We start from the raw sequence: 17,659 nt of genomic DNA on the forward strand, positions 1-17,659 counted from the left end.
AAAAAAGAAGGGAAGTTTGGAGAAGGAGAGAAGGGCGAGAAGAATGCAAATGTTGGAAGATTAGCATGGAAGAGAAAATGGAAGAAAGGAATGTGGATGGGGAGAAAGAGGTAAGTATGGAGAAGGAAAGAGATGAGAAAAAAGAGCGAGGGATTGGGAAAGAGAAGGAGATAATGGGAAAGGGGGAGGGATGGAGAGAAAGATGAGGGAGAAGGAGGACAGCGTGGGAGGTAAGGAGGAAATGGAGAGAGGGGAAAGAAGATGAGTAAGGGGACTGTAAGGCATGGAAGGGAGGACAAGGAAAGAAGGAAGAAAAAAGAGGGATGGGGAGAGACAGACAGAGGAGGGGGGGAAAGAAGAGAGGAGGAGGAGGGAATGGAGGGAGGGGAGAGAGGGAGGAGGAAAACGGAGGGAAAATCAGCAGAATCTCTCCAATCTGCTGATGAGGTGAGGAAAAAGCAGTGTTTGTTTATTTAAATCTCTCTCTCCTGTCTGACTGAAGAAAGAATTAGGTCTTTCTGAATTCTCATCGAAGCGAGGGATTTTGTCGCCTTTGTTTGGATCGTGATGTAGTTGCTTTCTCTCTCTCTCTCTCTCTCTCTTCGACTCTTTTCCTCCCTCCTTCCCTTACACTCTTCCTTCCTCCCTCCCTTGTTCCCGCCCTCTCTCTCTCTCTCTCTCTCTCTCTAACTCTCTCCCTCCCTCCCTCCCTCTCTCTCTCTCTCTCTCTCTCTCTCTCCTTGCATGAGAGATAAAGCAAACACAAGAATATAATGTGAACAAAGAAGATGTACGAGCCGCCATGACTTTCAAATACACGCGCACGCACACGCACACACAAACGCACACACACACACTTGAAGGCTTGAGGATGTTTTGCGCACACATGAGATCGACGAAACAACAATGTACACTTAAGAGGTAGAAAACACTCCTTGAGCAAGTGGTGTGTGTGTGTGTGTGTGTGTGTGTGTGTGTGTGTGTGTGTGTGTGTGTGTGTGTGTGTGTGTGTGTGTGTGTGTGTGTGTGTGTGTGTGTGTGTGAGAGAGAGAGAGAGAGAGGGGGGGGGAATCGCTAAGTGTGAGTAGAGTGAAGAAAAGAGAGTGTGGATAAAGAAAGGGAGAGTGATGGTGGGGAGAGGGTGTGAGTGTGAACAGCAGTGAGGGGAAAGGGCAGGAATGAGTAAGATAAAGAGTGAGGGGAAGAGTGTGAGCAAGTGAGAAAGAAAGTGAAATAAATGAGAAGAGAGAGAAAACAAGTTGAGTGAGAGGAGATGACAAAAGCGAGAAAGAGAAACAAAATAAGGAAAAGAGGAAGTGACCAAGGGGGAGATGGTGGAACAGAGTGAGTGAGTGGGAGATGGTGAGCAAAGTGAGTGAGTGAGTGAGTGAGTGAGTGAGTGAGGGAGGGAGGAGGAGAGAGTGGAAGGAAGTTAAAAGGAAGAAATAAGTGTACCTAAGAGCAGACAAAAGAAAGCAAATATAAAATCTATTATAGGCAGAATTCCGACCCTCTTTCCCTCCCACCAAACTCCCCTTCTCACCCATATCCATTACTAAGATGAGACCCAACCAAATCAACCACTACGAAAAACCAACAATCCACTCACGAAGAAACTGCAGACTCTCTCTTTCTCTTTCTCTCTCTCTCTCTCTCTCTCTGTTTATTTCCCTGCCTCGTCCCTCTATCCGACTCTCCATCCCACCCTCCCACCTTCCTTTTTCCTTCCTCTGTCTACGTATCCCTTCCACATTCCCACCTCCCTTCTTTCCCTATCTCTCTCTCTCTCTCTCTCTCTCTCTCTCTCTCTCTCTCAGCACACTCCCCAGGGGTATACCGTCGCCTCCCCACACACACAATATTTCCCTGCCCGTATTATACCTTCAAATATAAACATCCTCTCCGGGAGTGACCCGTAAGAGCTTCCCCAGTGACCACCAAAGGAGAGGAGTTGCCTGGTATTTGTGGAGACTCTGGGTAAATGTGATTGGAGACGGCTGGGGAGAGAGTGGGGAGTGGGGAGAAGATGGGGAGAGTGTAGGAATAACGTGGGCAACTGGAGGAGAAAGGAAGGAGATGGGAGGCGTATGTGGAGAGCCCTGGTAAGTGTGACTGGAGGTGCTCTGAGATGGTTGGGGAGCTTGGAGAGTTGGGGAAAGGGAGGAGAAGATGGGGAGAAAGTGGGGAGAATGCAGACAGAAGCTGGGCAGAAAAGTTGAGAGGTACCCTTGGAGACCGTGGTAAATGTTAATGAAGGTGTTTACTCCTTCCCCATTTGAGTTGGTTGGGGAGCTTGGAGAGTGCGGAGAAGATGGGGAGAGAGAGAGAGAGAGAGAGAAGATGGAGAGAGTGGGGAGAAGCTGGGGAATGGGACTGGCTGATGATAAGTCTGGAAGTCTGTCACGTCCCTCAGGTGAATGTAATTGGAAGTGCTCGGTGCTTCCCTTCTGAGTCGACTGAGGAGTATTGGGAGTGGGGAGAGGATGGGGAGAGGGGTGGAAAAGCGAGAGACGGAGGGGCAGGGGAGGAGAGAGAAATTCCGAGGTATTTTTGCAGATACTAGATGAAATGATGGTATACCTGATTATTCTCTCTCTGCTAACTTGGCTTTCTTATGCTGTTACAGATTGCAAAACTAACATAAGAGACCCTATTACAGCACGAGAAACATATAAACTGTAAAGGAGGAAGCGCAATGGAAACTGAAGCAAACGAGAATAGAGACACAAGTAAAAAAAAAATGAAGAGATGTTATGTTTTGGGGGCAGACTAAGGGAAAGTGAAAGACTGAAGAAGAATGAACCGTGAACACAAAATAGTAAGAAAAAGTTTATCTGTGACGGGATAATAGTGACGTTTGCAGCGACTGTGGGTGGTAATTGTCGTAGTAGTAATGGTTGTGACTGTCTGGTAGTAGTTATGGTTCTGAAAGTGGTGGTAGTAAGTTTGATGGTTGCAGTAACTCTGCTAATTTTAACATAGATACTGGTAATCGTGGTAGTGACTGTAACTGTGGTTGTAGTTGTGGTGATAGCAATGGTGGTGAGATGGCGGTAGTTGTGGTAGCTATGGTAGTGACAACTGTGGCAGCGGTAATAGTAATAATTTTTGTGTTAACGGGCTCAATAATGGTGGTAGTTACGGTATGTGGTAGTGATACCTGTGGTGTGGTGGTGGCAGTTGTTGTGGTACTAGCTGTGTTGTAGGAGTGAAAGTAATTGTGGTAGAGGCAGCAGTTGTTGCGTTAGTGGTAACATAAATGAAGGATATGGTGATAATTGCAGTGGTTGTGGTAGTGAAAGTCAGAGTGGTGTTCATGGTGGCAGTTGTGGTTGCTGTGGTAGTGGTAGAAGTACCTGCAACGGTGGTAGAAGGTAGAAGCGGTTTGTAATAAGAGTTGCAGAAGTGGATTGTGAAGTAGTGTGCTAAAGTTGTAGTCCCAGCAAATACTGTAGCAGTTGTAGTGGTGGAAGTTGTTGTAGGAAGTCAAGATGAGATATTTTTGGTGATAATAGTAACAGATAATAGTACAGTAATGGATGGTGAATCAGTGTAGTGATAGTCGATGTAAAAATGGGTGACGTGACTGATGAGGTAGAGAGATGATTGTGTAATAGCTGTAGTGATAGGTAGTTGGCTGGTGGTAGTTGTGGTGATAGTGATAATTACAGAGAGTGGTAGGGTGGTGATGGTTACAGAAGGAGTAATAGTTGCAGTGATGGTAGTTAGAATGAAAGTTGTCGTGATAGATAAAGGTATAGTTGTAGTTATAAGTGGTGAAATAGTGTGATGATGGTAGTTGTGGTTGTAGTGTGATAACTGTTGTACATGAAATAAAAGTTGTAGTGATGAACAGAAGTGCAGTGGTAGTTGTAGAGATAATTGCAGAGATAGTAGAGACTGTTTAGTGATGGTAGTAGTTGTAATAGTAGTACTGTAGATATTGACAGGGTGCTGGTGGTAGTTGTAAAAATACTGAATGTGGTAGATAATGGTAGTGTGATGGTTGTTGTAGCAGTAGTAGTTAGGTAATGTATGGTGGGGTAGGTAGCTGATGTATGGTGAGGTAGGTGATGTATGGCGGGGTAGGTAGTTGGTATATGGTGAGGTACGTAGATAATGTATGGTGAGGTAGGTAGTGATGTATGGTGAGGTAGGTAGATGATGTATGGTGGGGTAGGTAGATGATGTATGGTGGGGTAGGTAGATGATGTATGGTGGGGTAGGTAGTTGATGTATGGTGGGGTAGTTGATGTATGGTGAGAGGTTGATAATGTATGGTGAGGAAGGTAGTTGATGTATGGTGGGGTAGGTAGCTGACGTATGGTGGGGTAGGTAGTTGATATATGGTGATGTAGGTAACTGTATGGTGAGGTAGGTAGGTGATGTATGGTAAGGTAGGTATTTGATGTATGGTGAGGTAGATAGTGTGATATCGGGAGCCTTCACAATTAAGGCAGTGATAATAGCATAATCCACCACATGCACGTTGGGTCGATACTCCCCATCTCCCACCCACATACTGAACCACATCCGGGAAAAAGCCTCACATGGCCTCCTCTTGCCCCGAACAACCCCCCATTGACATTATTCAGGCGAACCACCCCGTCACTCAAGAGGTAAAATGAACCTCAAGTACCCTCTTCATTAGGGTCACAATCGCGTGCCACATGACCGCTGCCTAAAGCCTTGTAACCATAAAGCCCAGATTCCTTCGCTGGACGTATGCGTTGCTCGACCATATGGCAGAATGCTTTATTACGCCATTAAGTCCAATTACGACCAGATGAAAACATTAAATAAAATGCGCTCTACGATGCAGCGTCACCTGGCGGCATCAGCGCAAGACGAGAAAGTAAACAAAGATCAGCTGATTGCAATTAGGACTTGGAAAATGCCACAGATGGGGAAAAAGATGGGGGATATAAAGAGGTGTGTGGGGAGAAAAAGGAGGAGGAGAGACTGAAGTATTTTAAGGAGAAATTAGGGAATAATTAAGGTACTGTGAAGGGAAAGGGATAATGAAAGGGGGGAAAAAAGGAAATATAAGGGGAAATAGAGGCACGAGGAAGGAAAAAAGGAGAGATTAAGGTATTATAAGGGAATATTAGGGAAAAATTAAGGTACGGTGAGGGGAAAAGGGCATTAAAAGAGGAAAACCCAAAACAAGGAATTATGAGGGGTGACTGAGGGTTGAGGGGGGAAGGAGGAAAGACTAAGGTGTTTTAGGGAAATATTGGGGAAAAATTAAGGCACGGTGAGGGGAAAGGGTAATAAAGGTAGAAAAACCAAAAAGAGGGAAATATGAGGGGAGACAGATGCATGACAGGGAAACGGAGGAGAGACTGAGGTATTTTAAAGTGAAATTAGGGAAAAATTAAGGCAGGAAAACACAATACATGGAAATAAGATAGAAAATAACGATGGTAATGAAAGTACTGTTCTGAAAGGGGCAATCCAAACTGATGAGACGTGAAGAAGGGGAAAAAAAAGATATCGCATGAGGGGAAACACGATAAAGTTATGATACTGCGAGGGGAAGACGCGGAAAATTTACGGGATGGTGAAGAGACGAATCACTCAAAATTTTAGGTAATGTGAATGGAAGTCGGGAAGAATTAAAGGTATCCTGAGAGAGAGAGAGAGAGAGAGAGAGAGAGAGAGAGAGAGAGAGAGAGAAATCCTGTGAAGTAAATGAAAACAGTAAGTAGTGAAAATGCGGAAAAACAAAAACAGCAGCAAAAGATAAGTACGGTGAAAAAAAAAAATAATCATACGTAAGTTGATTTTACGAAGAGAATGAAAGCAGCAGCAGCAGAGTACACACACACACACACACACACACACACACACACACACACACACAAATCCAAAACAGTACAAGGAAAGAAGAGTGCAAAACAGGAAATACACAATAATTATAAACATACTGCAAAAATGAAGGAATGATCAACCTCAGCGAACAAATATGGAGGAAAAATACTAAATGAAACAGAAAAGCGAGCAATAAAAAAAAGAAAAGAAAAAGAAATGATGGAAGAAAACCGGGGGGGGGGGAAGAAAAAAGGGGGAAACTGAACGAAAAAAAAATAAAAATAAAATGAAGGCAGTGACGCGAGACGAAGTGGACCAAAGCGTACTGAACACGAAAGCACAAACAGAAGCAGAGGAAGTACCAACCCCACCCCTGTGATGGATTTACGACCTTGCATGAACGCCAATAACAATCCGGATTCATGTGATGGGCTAGACGAACGCTGGCCGGATTTGACACCAGATGGCAGCAATGTTCCTAGGGTTGCCAGCTCACTCCAGGGGACATAACTCGAGGCGGGCTGTTTGCATATACACACATCTTTTTTTCTCTCTCTCTCTCTGACCGTTGTTGGCAATTACAGACGTGCTTGCGTATGTGGTTAGCTTAAAGGTGCAAATGGCGATGTTTTGGTGGAGGTGTGTGGGTGATGAAGGAGGAAAACATGAAGGATTATTATTATTGTTTGGCTCGACAAGGCAACCCCACCCCCGACAGTCATTAAATTTTGGTGCCAAATTTAATGAAGTGGGTTTGTTGTGGATTTGGTCACACCGCTACGTCCTTTCACTATGATGGTGTATTTAAATTTCCCGAAGAGAAACTATATTATTTTCTTTCCTCCTTTCCCCCCCCCTCCGTTTTTTCTTGGTGTTTGGTGTAAATCGAATAAGAGTGACAAGTTGGCCTTGTAATGTGTCCTTGATGCTTGAGTTATTGTACACAAACACACTTGGCTAACCCTCAACCCTTCCCCCAAGTCTGGTCAGAATCGGATCAAAACTGTTCGAATTATTTTGGTCACACACACACACACACACACACACACACACACACACACACACACACACACACACACACACACCGAACAAAGCACCCTGCCCAGGTTCTCATAATTCCTGTTTGATGACTTAGTTTAGAAAGTTTGATGAAAATTGTTATAAAGACGAGTTACAAGTCTGCAAAATATATCTATCTATCTGTATATTGCCAGATGCCTCAATCCCGGAAGGGGGGGGCGACAAACAAATCGCCTTCGTGTCCCCGTTCCCCGCTATTAGATTGTCTTCCAGCTTACGCCATTCTCACTCATAGACCTCCCCACCTCATCAATTTAATAAAAACAACAAAGTACTGAAAAAATCTGCGGTGTTACTACAACTACTACTACCACTACTACATCTACTACTACTACCACTACTACTACTACTAACAATAATAATAATAATAATAATAATAATAATAATTTACAAAAATCAGACACCAGAAATCGTTTGAAGTCTGGTACTGCATTACAGTGATTACAAAATGGAAGCTTTCAGTGCCAGAATAAGTTGCAAGTTGGCGTTACATAAAATCTCTTGGGAATACAGGTGAGAAATCTACAGGCAAAAGCACATATTACCTACACAGAGACGAGTGTACTACGTTGTGCTAAGAATATACAAGAGTACAAAGAAGAGCCAAGAAGCAGGAAAAAAAAAAAAAAAAAAGCACCAGCAACGTAGAGTACAAAAAAATGTAACTCACAGGCCAAAGCAACCGGGAAACAGTAACTGATAAGGGTTACAGTGCTTCATAAAAATACAAAATAGGGCTAAATCTATACACACACTATCACTTAAAAATAATGATATAAGTTTGAATTTACAGAGTGTTTTCGATATTATAAAGGACTGCAAGATAAAAAGGGCAATGTGATTATTTGAGTAGGGTGAAAAAAGGGCAATGAAAAGTTACGAAAAGGAAAACGTTCACTGGATTTCGTTCTGTGGGTGACGTTCTCGACGGCTTCGGAGGCGCCCAAACACATCTTCCTTAGCGATTTATTTAGCATACTACACTTTAATAATCCCTCGTATGTGAGCAATGTTCCTTCAACGCTGAAAGGGTTTGCACTGACAACACACAAGAGAATACCTGTGCACCGTAGGTGTGGATAAACAGGTAAGAAACACGTGCTAATGAGTCCTCTCTGGCCACAAAAAACACAGCCCTTTTACTCTTACGTTATTAAAAATTTTGATAAGGAACGACACTTCCCACTGATGCTATTGTACCCCCTTAGACTGGTTCGGTTTTCGTGTTGTGTTGTTTAGGTTTCCGTGTCGTGCTGTTTAGGTTTTCGTGCTGTTTAAGTTTTCGTGTTGTGTTGTTTCGGTTTTCGTGTTGTGCTGTTTTGGTTTTCGTGTTGTGTTGTTTAGGTTTTCGTGTTGTTTGTTTTGGTTTTCGTGTTGTGCTGTTTAGGCTTTCGTGTTTTGCATTTCGTGTGCGTCAGTGTCGTGCTAATACAAAGTGCAATAATGTCTTTATCCACTCGCTTAATCATCTACATTTATAATACACTCTAGACACGAATCTTGCAGTAAGGAGGATGAGTCGGAGAAGGTGGAGGAAGAGAATTTAGCAGGGTAGCGTAGTGCCAAGCAAAAATAAAAAGGAAAAAAAAAAAAAAGACAAAAAGAACTCCAAGCCTTCAAGAAAGAAACACGCCATGTCAGTATACAGTCAACCTCCAAAATTCAGATCATTAATTCTCATTTCGAGGACGTCCTTTCCTTAATTCTTGCTTTTATATTACAGTTTATATTTAGCGCTAGAATTTGTACTGAAGGGGTTGATGAACGCAATGTCCAACCCCTCCAGCTCGTGAGATATCGCCTGAGTAAAATCGTCTGTACACAGCAAGAATAAAGGGAAAAAGACGCCATCGTAAAGAGGGAGCTAATTTTACTTAATCACTGAGTCTGTTAATATTACTACGTTAATCTCTCCACTACGGCAACACCTGTTTTATATCACTCCTGTTACCTCTAGACGATTTATTATTATTATTATTATTATCATCACTATTAACATTATTATTATTTATTATTATCATTATTATTATTCATTTATTTTTTAGGGATATTTTCGAACCCCACTGTTTGCGGTCCTCCCTAAGATCATCAAAATCGTCTAGTGGTAACCTGAGGGAAATAGACTCGTCATCGTAGTGAAGGGGTAAAAATTCCAATACGGTGACGGTTAAATGAACACTAGTGACGCTGAGGTGTGACGGTAAACCACAAACACAACGCAAGGAGGTGTAGAAAAAAAGAAAAAAAAAAAAAGCCCTTCAGTGCGGCGACGCCTTGGTTTTATTCTCGCTACCTTCAGACGATTTTCCTCAGCTTAGGAGAGCCCCATCGTAGTGAAGGGGTTAGGGGAGGCTACATCTAACCCCTCCAAGTCTCAAAGTCTCTCCTGAACTGGGAAAAAAATAACAAAATATCGTCTCAAGATGGCAAGAAATAAAGCAGAAGAAAGAAGACGTTACGGCATCGAAGTTTTTTTTTTTTTTTTTTTAGGGACGAAGAAAAAAATATAGAATTGCCCAAAACTGTGGTACTCAGGCCAGGATTCACGAACAGACTTACGATCAATTAGGTCTCGTAACTCGGATTTATTATTTGGAGGAAGAACAAGAGATATGGGAAGAATCAGGGCCCTCCACTCCTTGTCCCTCCTGGAAATGTAAATCGGAGTTACGAGAGAGAGCGAGCGAGCGAGCGAGAGAGAGAGAGAGAGAGGGAGAAGGGAAACAAGTGTGATGAAGGAACACAGAAAGAGTGAAGTGAGGAGACAGAGAATGGCAGAGAGAAACAGTGCAATGAAACGAGAGAGAGAGAGAGAGAGAGAGAGAGAGAGAGAGAGAGAGAGAGGGTCTAATGATAAGTCTGTTCGTGCATCTCTCAGCCCTTGTATGTATAAAGACTGAGTACTGACCATTAGGCATCTGGCAAGGGTCCGGTTTCCTACGCCCGGCTGCAATACAAGACAATGCTCACTGTATTACGAGTTTCTCCAGATCATTTTAGTTTTTTATTATTATTATTTTTTTTTTTAGGCTACAGGGTGGGGTGGGTACAAAATTGGGACCACAGAATAATGCTCATTGTATCTTCATCTCTACCACATACTTTTGTAACTGTATTATGAGTTCTATCATATCATTTTTCTTATTTTAGATATTTCACTGTTACGAAGTCTAACATTTAATATTTCAAAGAATATAAGATGGGGGTGCGTACGAAATTGGGGCCACACGACAATGCTTAGTTATTTTACGAGTCCTAATGAAAATGATAATAATAATAACAATAGTCTGGTCTTTCTTTCTTTCTTTTTTTTTTTCACTCTCTCTCGGGGTATCAGTTCTAAAGGAATTCACTGGCGCTCCATAAACACTTTCACCTTTACAATCACAAGAATTATGACATCATTAATATACAGTACCAACTCATTTGTAAAGTATCATCTCATTTAGTTACTTATTAATTTACTTTTTTATGTATCTATTTATTATATAGTAAGGGTTAAGCACAAAAACTGGGACCCCTGATTCTGAGACTTTCACAATACGGTATCAATGGAAATGCGAAGAAAATGCTGTGAGAAGTACAGCTTGTCCCAGGAAAACAGTGTCCGTCAATCGAAGGATATTCTTTAATTCTGAGCCATAAATATGATACCAACATGGGTCTACTTCTCACCCGTATTAAAAACCGTCTTAGGAATTTGCCACTGTTATTATTAAGCGAAACTAACCCATTAATTCCTAGGCTTTCCCTCAGCTGAATCGTCTTGCCTTAGCCTCAATAAAATACCTGATTGTCTTAAATGATAACTCGCAAGTGCCTTCGTAGTTTGATAAAAAATGTCACGTATATTGTGCTATGAGGTATCGATACACTATTTAAAACGAATATCACAGTAGTAATTAACCCCAAAACACCCATTACATTAACTAAAAACTGAGAATGCAAAGTATAGTAGTTTCCAAAAAAAAAAGAGTAGTCATGTGGTGTATTCGGTATTAACGTCATCAAAAGTTAGCTGACACTTCTCTACCACTGCGGCGATGGAAGCTGCCACACGAAATATTTCGTGATAGGTATATGAAACACACACACACACACACACACACACACACACACACACACACACACACACACACACACACACACACACACGCAAGGGCAAGAAGGATAGCGTACTCTCAGACGTTCGTGAGGTATGAGAAATGGGGAAGTCATGAAAACGCTAGCAGGGAATTGTCAGCCAACTTAAAAGTCAGGAAAATGCTGGCAGGGAAGTGTCAGCGAACTTTTGCTTCTGATGGCGCGCTGACTGAGGACGGGGAATACAGTCATTAAGAAGTAATTACACGAGGACACAGGACATGTAACTGAGATCATTAACGCCAAAGTGTGTGGATGTGATGGACGTGGGACTGGGCTGGGAGGATATTTAGTGTGTCATGCTTTTATTACATGCCCAACAGCCGAGAAACTCATAGGCTCAATTTTAGGGGTCTCCTGTAATTAATATTTGAAAATTCCCCTACACAGCAAAAATTTGTGACTCTTGGTGGTAAAAGATCTGTAGAGTGAATTAAAATTGACAATGCTACTTTCATTACTGGAGGACTATGTAGATCATTATTAATATTAAATGCAGAATATTAGGTAGTTTTAGCACATAACGTACATTTAGCACATTAGCCACTTCAGTACAATGGAGTGCTCTAATTCTGGTTAACGCCAAGGGATTTTATTCAGCCTACGAGATCCCCCTCCGACTCTCAGGGATGGAAACTGAAACGCCATCGTATAATGAAACACCTGGTATTTTATGCTGACTAACACCAGATTATTCCAGTCAGCTTGGCACGTATCTAACTGGAGGGATTAGGTACAATTAGGATTAAAAGAACCACCTCATAGAACGCTGAGTACATTACCTGAAGATTGAGTACATCCATCAAAAGCATTAAGTACATTAGCACATTCAGAACCTTTAACCCATCATGTACATTTAGCACATTAAAGAACACACCATCCCCCCTCCCTCGTCCCCTACCCCCAGTTGACACCCCCCACACGCGAGGTCATATAATATTGATGAGTGGTCTTGCAATCATTAACCTGGCAATGGCGGTGACAGTCATTTGCAATTCAGATGTTGATGTAATGATAACTAATTGTGCGTCTGTAATGAGGCGGCGTGGAGTGGTGGTGCCCGTGGTAATTAGGCTCCAGGAAGCAACCCCACATTAATGGCCTTCAATCAATCATGCAAACTGCAACTAGATGGAGAGTGCCGGCTGGGTGTTTGGGGGAAAAGTTAAGATTTTTTTTCGCTTTTCTCTTTTTACGAAATAAATGTAAAAGGTGGAGATTTTTTTAGGTGGTCTCATTCAATCATGCTAACTGCAACTAGATGGAGAGTGGTTGTGTGTGTGTGTGTGTGTGTGTGTGTGTGTGTGTGTGTGTGTGTGTGTGTGTGTGTGTGTGTGTGTGTGTGTGTGTGTGTCAGTTTGGGGGAAAGCTAAATATTTCATGATTTTTTAAAGCAGCCTACCAAATAATTGTGAACCTTGAAGGACGTATTTTAATCAAACCTTCAGTCATGCAATCAATCATGCAGACTGCAAGTAGATGGAGAGTGATATATATATATTTTTTTTGACGGGGAAGTTACGTTTAGGGAAAATTTAAATTATTCATGATTTGCTTTTTACCAAATAAATGTAAAATGGATGAAAATTGCAAATAGATGGAGAGTGCTAAATAGTTTTTTTTTTTTTTTTGTGCCATGTTTTGGGGAAATGTTCTTATTCATTATTTTATTTTACCAACTATTCTAAATATTTGGAGAAACTTTGGTAATTTTTAACCAACCGAATAACTATACGTGATCCTTGGAGATTAAAAAAAAATATACAGTAATCTTCAATTAATCAATCATGGAAATTGCACCTACACGGAGAGAGCCAGGTGCGCGTTTTTTTTTTTTTTTTGCCAAGTTTGGGGAAAAAGGTTAATTTATTGTTTTTTTTTTTACCAACAATCCAAATAAATATGAAACTTGGAGAATTTGTAAGTAGCTGTCAAACAATTAATCAGACAAACTCTAACCTGAAGGAAAGTAGGAGGTGGGGTGTTTTTGCAAAGTCTGGCGAAAACATAAGTGTTCATGAATTTTTTAACCAACAATCCAAATTACTGGGTTTACTGCATCTTTTTGGTGATCAAGGTGTTTTCTAGAATATCACAGACAGAAGCTTATTTAAATGACTAAATGCCTGAAATGGGTGCTTAAAAAAAAAAAAAAAAAAAAAAAAAAAAAAAAAAAAAAAGCGCCGAAAAGAATCAGCCGTTTACAAAGTTTAAGTAAAATTCTTATTTATGATATTTCTTTATGAAGTGCAGTTCTTATAAATGCTGTAAGTATTCTGTACAGACCTATATTTCAGCATTCCAGACAATATCTTAAATCGAAGAACCCCCTCAATACGATTATGTTATTGTTATATTCTTGTAAACAACTAGAAGACTTTTCAATTCAGGACTGACCTCTCGTCGTGAAGAGATAAAAAACCAGATCATAATTTTTATTGACGGAAACCTTTCCCTTTACAGACTTAACACTACTGGCAAGGTGCTCTCAGGTAATGGTAATGATCTGACAGCCTGAATAAAAATGTACAAGTCCGTCTATTGTTGCGAAAACACTCTCGTCGACACCTAAACTAGCGAGCGACCGTCACTGTTACAACGAATGAGTTACTATCATGAAAAATTTATAACAAAATCCACGGAACGAACGAGGAAGAGGAGAGAAAAGCGGGCACACACACGCCCAAGCGCGGAGTCAAAAAAGGAGAGAAATTCGAATGTAAAGAGAGACACCGACAGACAGACAGAGGGGAGGCTTGGTTCATCTACCCCTTCCAGAGATTTTCTCAAAAAACCTCGACTCCCAAACTTCCCCAGCCCCGTCTACTCCCCATGTCGGTTCCCTAATCCATTCCCCAGTCTACCAGTCCCCTTCCACTTCCCTAACCCACTCCCCAAATCCCCACCCCCACTCCCAGTATTCCAACACCACGTCCCCAGCTCCTACCCAATCCTCAAATCAGCTATGCACTTTCCAAATCCTCATCCCCTCACACGCCAAATCTCCACCCCACTCCCCAAATCCCCAGCCCATGCCCCACGTCCCCCGCTCTTCCCCGAGGAGGCGACTGGAAAATCCCTGTACAAACTGAGGGGGGACAAAAGAAAGCGAATTCGGCAGCTCATTCGATACCTTTTTGGAGCCCGGGTGTCAACAGGCTAATTGTTTGTTCTCTGGCGGCTACCGTGTGTGTGGGGAGGGGTGGGTAACGGGTGGGGAGGGGTGGGGAAGGTGTATGGGAGTGGGGGAAGGGGCGTGGGAGTGGGGGAAGGGGAGTGAGCTAGTGGGGGAGGGATGGCGGTGGAATATGTAGGCGCGTATGTGGGTGGAGAGGGGATGGGGAGGTGGCGGGAAGGGATGAAGAGGGGTATGAAGAGGGGTGAGTTGGAGTATAGGGAGGGGTGTGGGGAGAGGGGTGAGAGTGAGTGGGAGAGAGGAGATGGTGGAATATGTAGGTATGTATGTGTGTGTACGTAAGGGATGGGAGTGTGTGGGAGGACATGGAACGGGGAAAATAAAGGCAGAGAGAGTGACACTGAAAGAATAGGAAAATGGTAGATAAGGTGAAAGAGAGAAGGGAGAGAAATGAAAATAATGTGTGTGTGTGTGTGTGTGTGTGTGTGTGTGTGTGTGTGTGTGTGTGCTTTACTAACAGGTACTGAGGATAGGATTGGCAGAAAGGGTGTGGCGGTACTTGGGAGAGAACTGGGGAGAGAGGATGAGGGGGAGAACAGTGAGTGGGGAGATAAAGATGGGAAGGAATTGTGAGAGGAGGGTGGAGGAGGTATATGAGGTATTGGTTAAGAGAGCACTGTAGATAGGTGAAGTGGGGGTACATTGCCTAAGTTGGGGAGAGAAGGGGTAAGAAGAGAGAAGAGGGAAGGGGAGAGATGGGGAGGAACGGGGAGAGGGGAGAAGCGAAATATGTATTGTTAAGAGGGAGTATGTAGGTGATGGTGCATAGATGGGGAGGGGAAAGAGGAGAGAAGGGAACGGGGGAGGGGAAGAGGGAGAAACGAAGGGACGGATATTTGGAGAGTCTGTGTGTGTGTGTGTGTGTGTGTGTGTGTGTGTGTGTGTGTGTGTGTGTGTGAGAGAGAGAGAGAGAGAGAGAGAGAGAGAGAGAGCTGACGAGTGGTTTTATGTGCGTGTATAAATCTAACTATGCAATACCCTTGGTGCCATAATGTGAGTGTGTGTGAGCTTTTTATGTATGTGTCAGTCTATTTCCTTTGTACCCGTGTGTGTGTGTGTGTGTGTGTGTGTGTGTGTGTGTGTTGTATCCATGTGCACTTTTATGACCCAGCAACCTATCCCTGTACGGCTAAATTCATATACCTGTGTGTCATCTTTTATGTGCTTACCTCATGTGTTTCTGATTAGCTGGTGTGTTTGATCTACCCCTCCTGATTCTCTGCCTGACGTTCCCTGATATATGCTCTCCCCCTGACTGTCACTACATATATGAGTCTGATTGGCTACATATGTGACTGCGCCAGTTTATTGAAGCGTGCGGGAGGAATATATGGCTATCTTTAAGTCTCCCTCTTGTCAGTACGGAATTGAATCTTGATATTAATTGGGACACCTTTTTACCAGTTCCTTACGTTTTCCCCTTGTCGGTAGAGAACTGAGGTATTTATTGGCATATTTTTTTCCTATAAATGAATTGTGGTTTTCTCTTGTCAGTAAAGTAGTGAAGCTAGACATTTCCCAGTAAAGTTTTCATGTAACGAGCGTCTTACGATATTATCTTGTCCTTAAATACTTGTATCTAAATATTTATTGGCACTGATTATTTTTCCTGAGTGTCATAATTATGTTTCTAAGCACTAAATGCCACATATTTTACGAACGCCTTATATATCTTCTCTTTGAAGGACATTTTACTGAATCGAGATATTAAGTAATTTATATTGACTATTTTAATGTCTTGAGCTTTTCTTCGGTCATGATGAACACTAATCTTGATGTAAACTTTTTTTAAATTGCTACTTTCAGAAGACTCCGCACATTTTTTTTTTTCGTTTCCGTTGTAATGAAAATATTTATGTGAAGAAAAAAAAATTGTGACGATAGTAAGGTTCTCACTGTCCTCCATGGTTATTATTCTTTATTCTTTAGTAGTTGGTAATCAGAAAAAGCTATGGTGCTATATTCTATTTTGGGGCGATCCTTTCCCTATTTTACTCAGTCCCCTCCATCTCTTAAAATAGTGCTTTTGTAAAATCATCATCATAATCATCCTGACCCACTTTTCCACCCGAGAGAAAGCTAAAACGGCATCCCCAGTGAGCAAGACATCTCTCCTTAAGTTTCCGAAATATAAACGGAAAAAAACACGAGCAGCTACAAAATAGAGATGGCGGAAAACAAGTCCCTAAAGCTACCCCTTCACTATGATTTTTTTTTTCTATCTGCTTACTACAGGATGATTTTCTTTGTCAATCTCTAAAACTAACCCCTTTACTGTTTTTTTTTTATTTCACTCTGCTTACTACAGGACGATTTTCTTTGTCAAATTCAGGGGGGGATAAGAGTCTGCCCAGCCCTTCCAGTATGAGACAGCCCCTAAGCTGCATAAAATCGTCTGACGAGGGCGAGGATAGAACGAAAAAGCCTTCATCGTGCTTATACAATTCATTATGGAGACATCGTAGTTTTTTCTTGTCACCAACAGACAATTTTCTTTAACACACCTGAGTCACCTTGTAGACGGAGGAGGGGTTAAAATGTGTTGTATCTCACCCATTTGAAGTCAAAGGCCCTTATTCTCGTCGGTTGAGGCAGCTCCCAAACACCTTTTCCTAAGCGATTTACTTTGCTTCATAAGCCTTACTATCATATTCTGTGTTATATAAATTCTCCAAACATCGCCCTACTCGACATAAACACAAGCGGATATTAACCAGCCATATCCAAAAATAAATTGCTAAGGAAGAGGTGTTAGGGGACTTCCTTCATCGACCAGAATTCGACACAGTGAGCTGAATAAAATCGTCTGGAGATACCGAAACGAAAAGGACATCTCCGGTCTGAAGGGGTTAAGAGGTACACTCCCCCACCCCTCTGCGACCCGGGTGAGGGATTATTTCTGAGTGACACAAGCAAAGGTAATTATGCGAGAAAATGTTTGAAGATGAGGGGGCAAAATGTTTTAATCTCCCGCCGCTAGGAGAGAGATGGGGTGGTGGTTTTTGCGTGTCTCTGCTTCCCTCCTTTCTCTGTGTCGCTCTGTTATCTTTTGCTACTTTATCTCTTTCTCGCTTTCGCACATTCTCTGGCTTTCGTATTCTCTGTCTGTCTGTCTGTCTGTCTCTCTATCTCACACACACACACACACACACACACACACACACACACACACACACACACATACACACACACACCAAATAAGGATCCCAAGGTCCATGTGGTCAGTGAATCTAAATAATTATGTCCTGTATCTGTATTACTAGCTTTCTCTCTGCCTATGACAGTGAGGTCAATGTGGCTTCTTATGTAACTGAAAATCTGCCTGCCTGTCTGTATGTATGACTATCACTCTGAAGCTGACACACACACACACACACACACACACACACACAGAAGGAAACCCCGAGACTCTGGCTACCCTCCTCA

General features: G+C 42.3%; 1 protein-coding gene across 1 annotated transcript in view; it reads right to left on the minus strand.

Annotated features, from left to right (window-relative positions):
• The window catches only part of LOC145402934 (homeobox protein cut-like), a 218,726-nt gene that overhangs the window by 175,274 nt on the left and 25,793 nt on the right, over window positions 1-17,659 (minus strand). The window contains exon 5 of the mRNA XM_080274829.1: window positions 9,803-9,841. Within this exon, the coding sequence (XP_080130955.1) occupies window positions 9,803-9,841 (39 nt within the window). The remainder of the gene's footprint in view (window positions 1-9,802; window positions 9,842-17,659) is intronic.

This window comes from Coenobita brevimanus, chromosome 59 (assembly GCF_032717465.1).
Source record: "Coenobita brevimanus isolate Jiangsu-jjx chromosome 59, ASM3271746v2, whole genome shotgun sequence".
Lineage (NCBI taxonomy): Eukaryota > Metazoa > Arthropoda > Malacostraca > Decapoda > Coenobitidae > Coenobita > Coenobita brevimanus.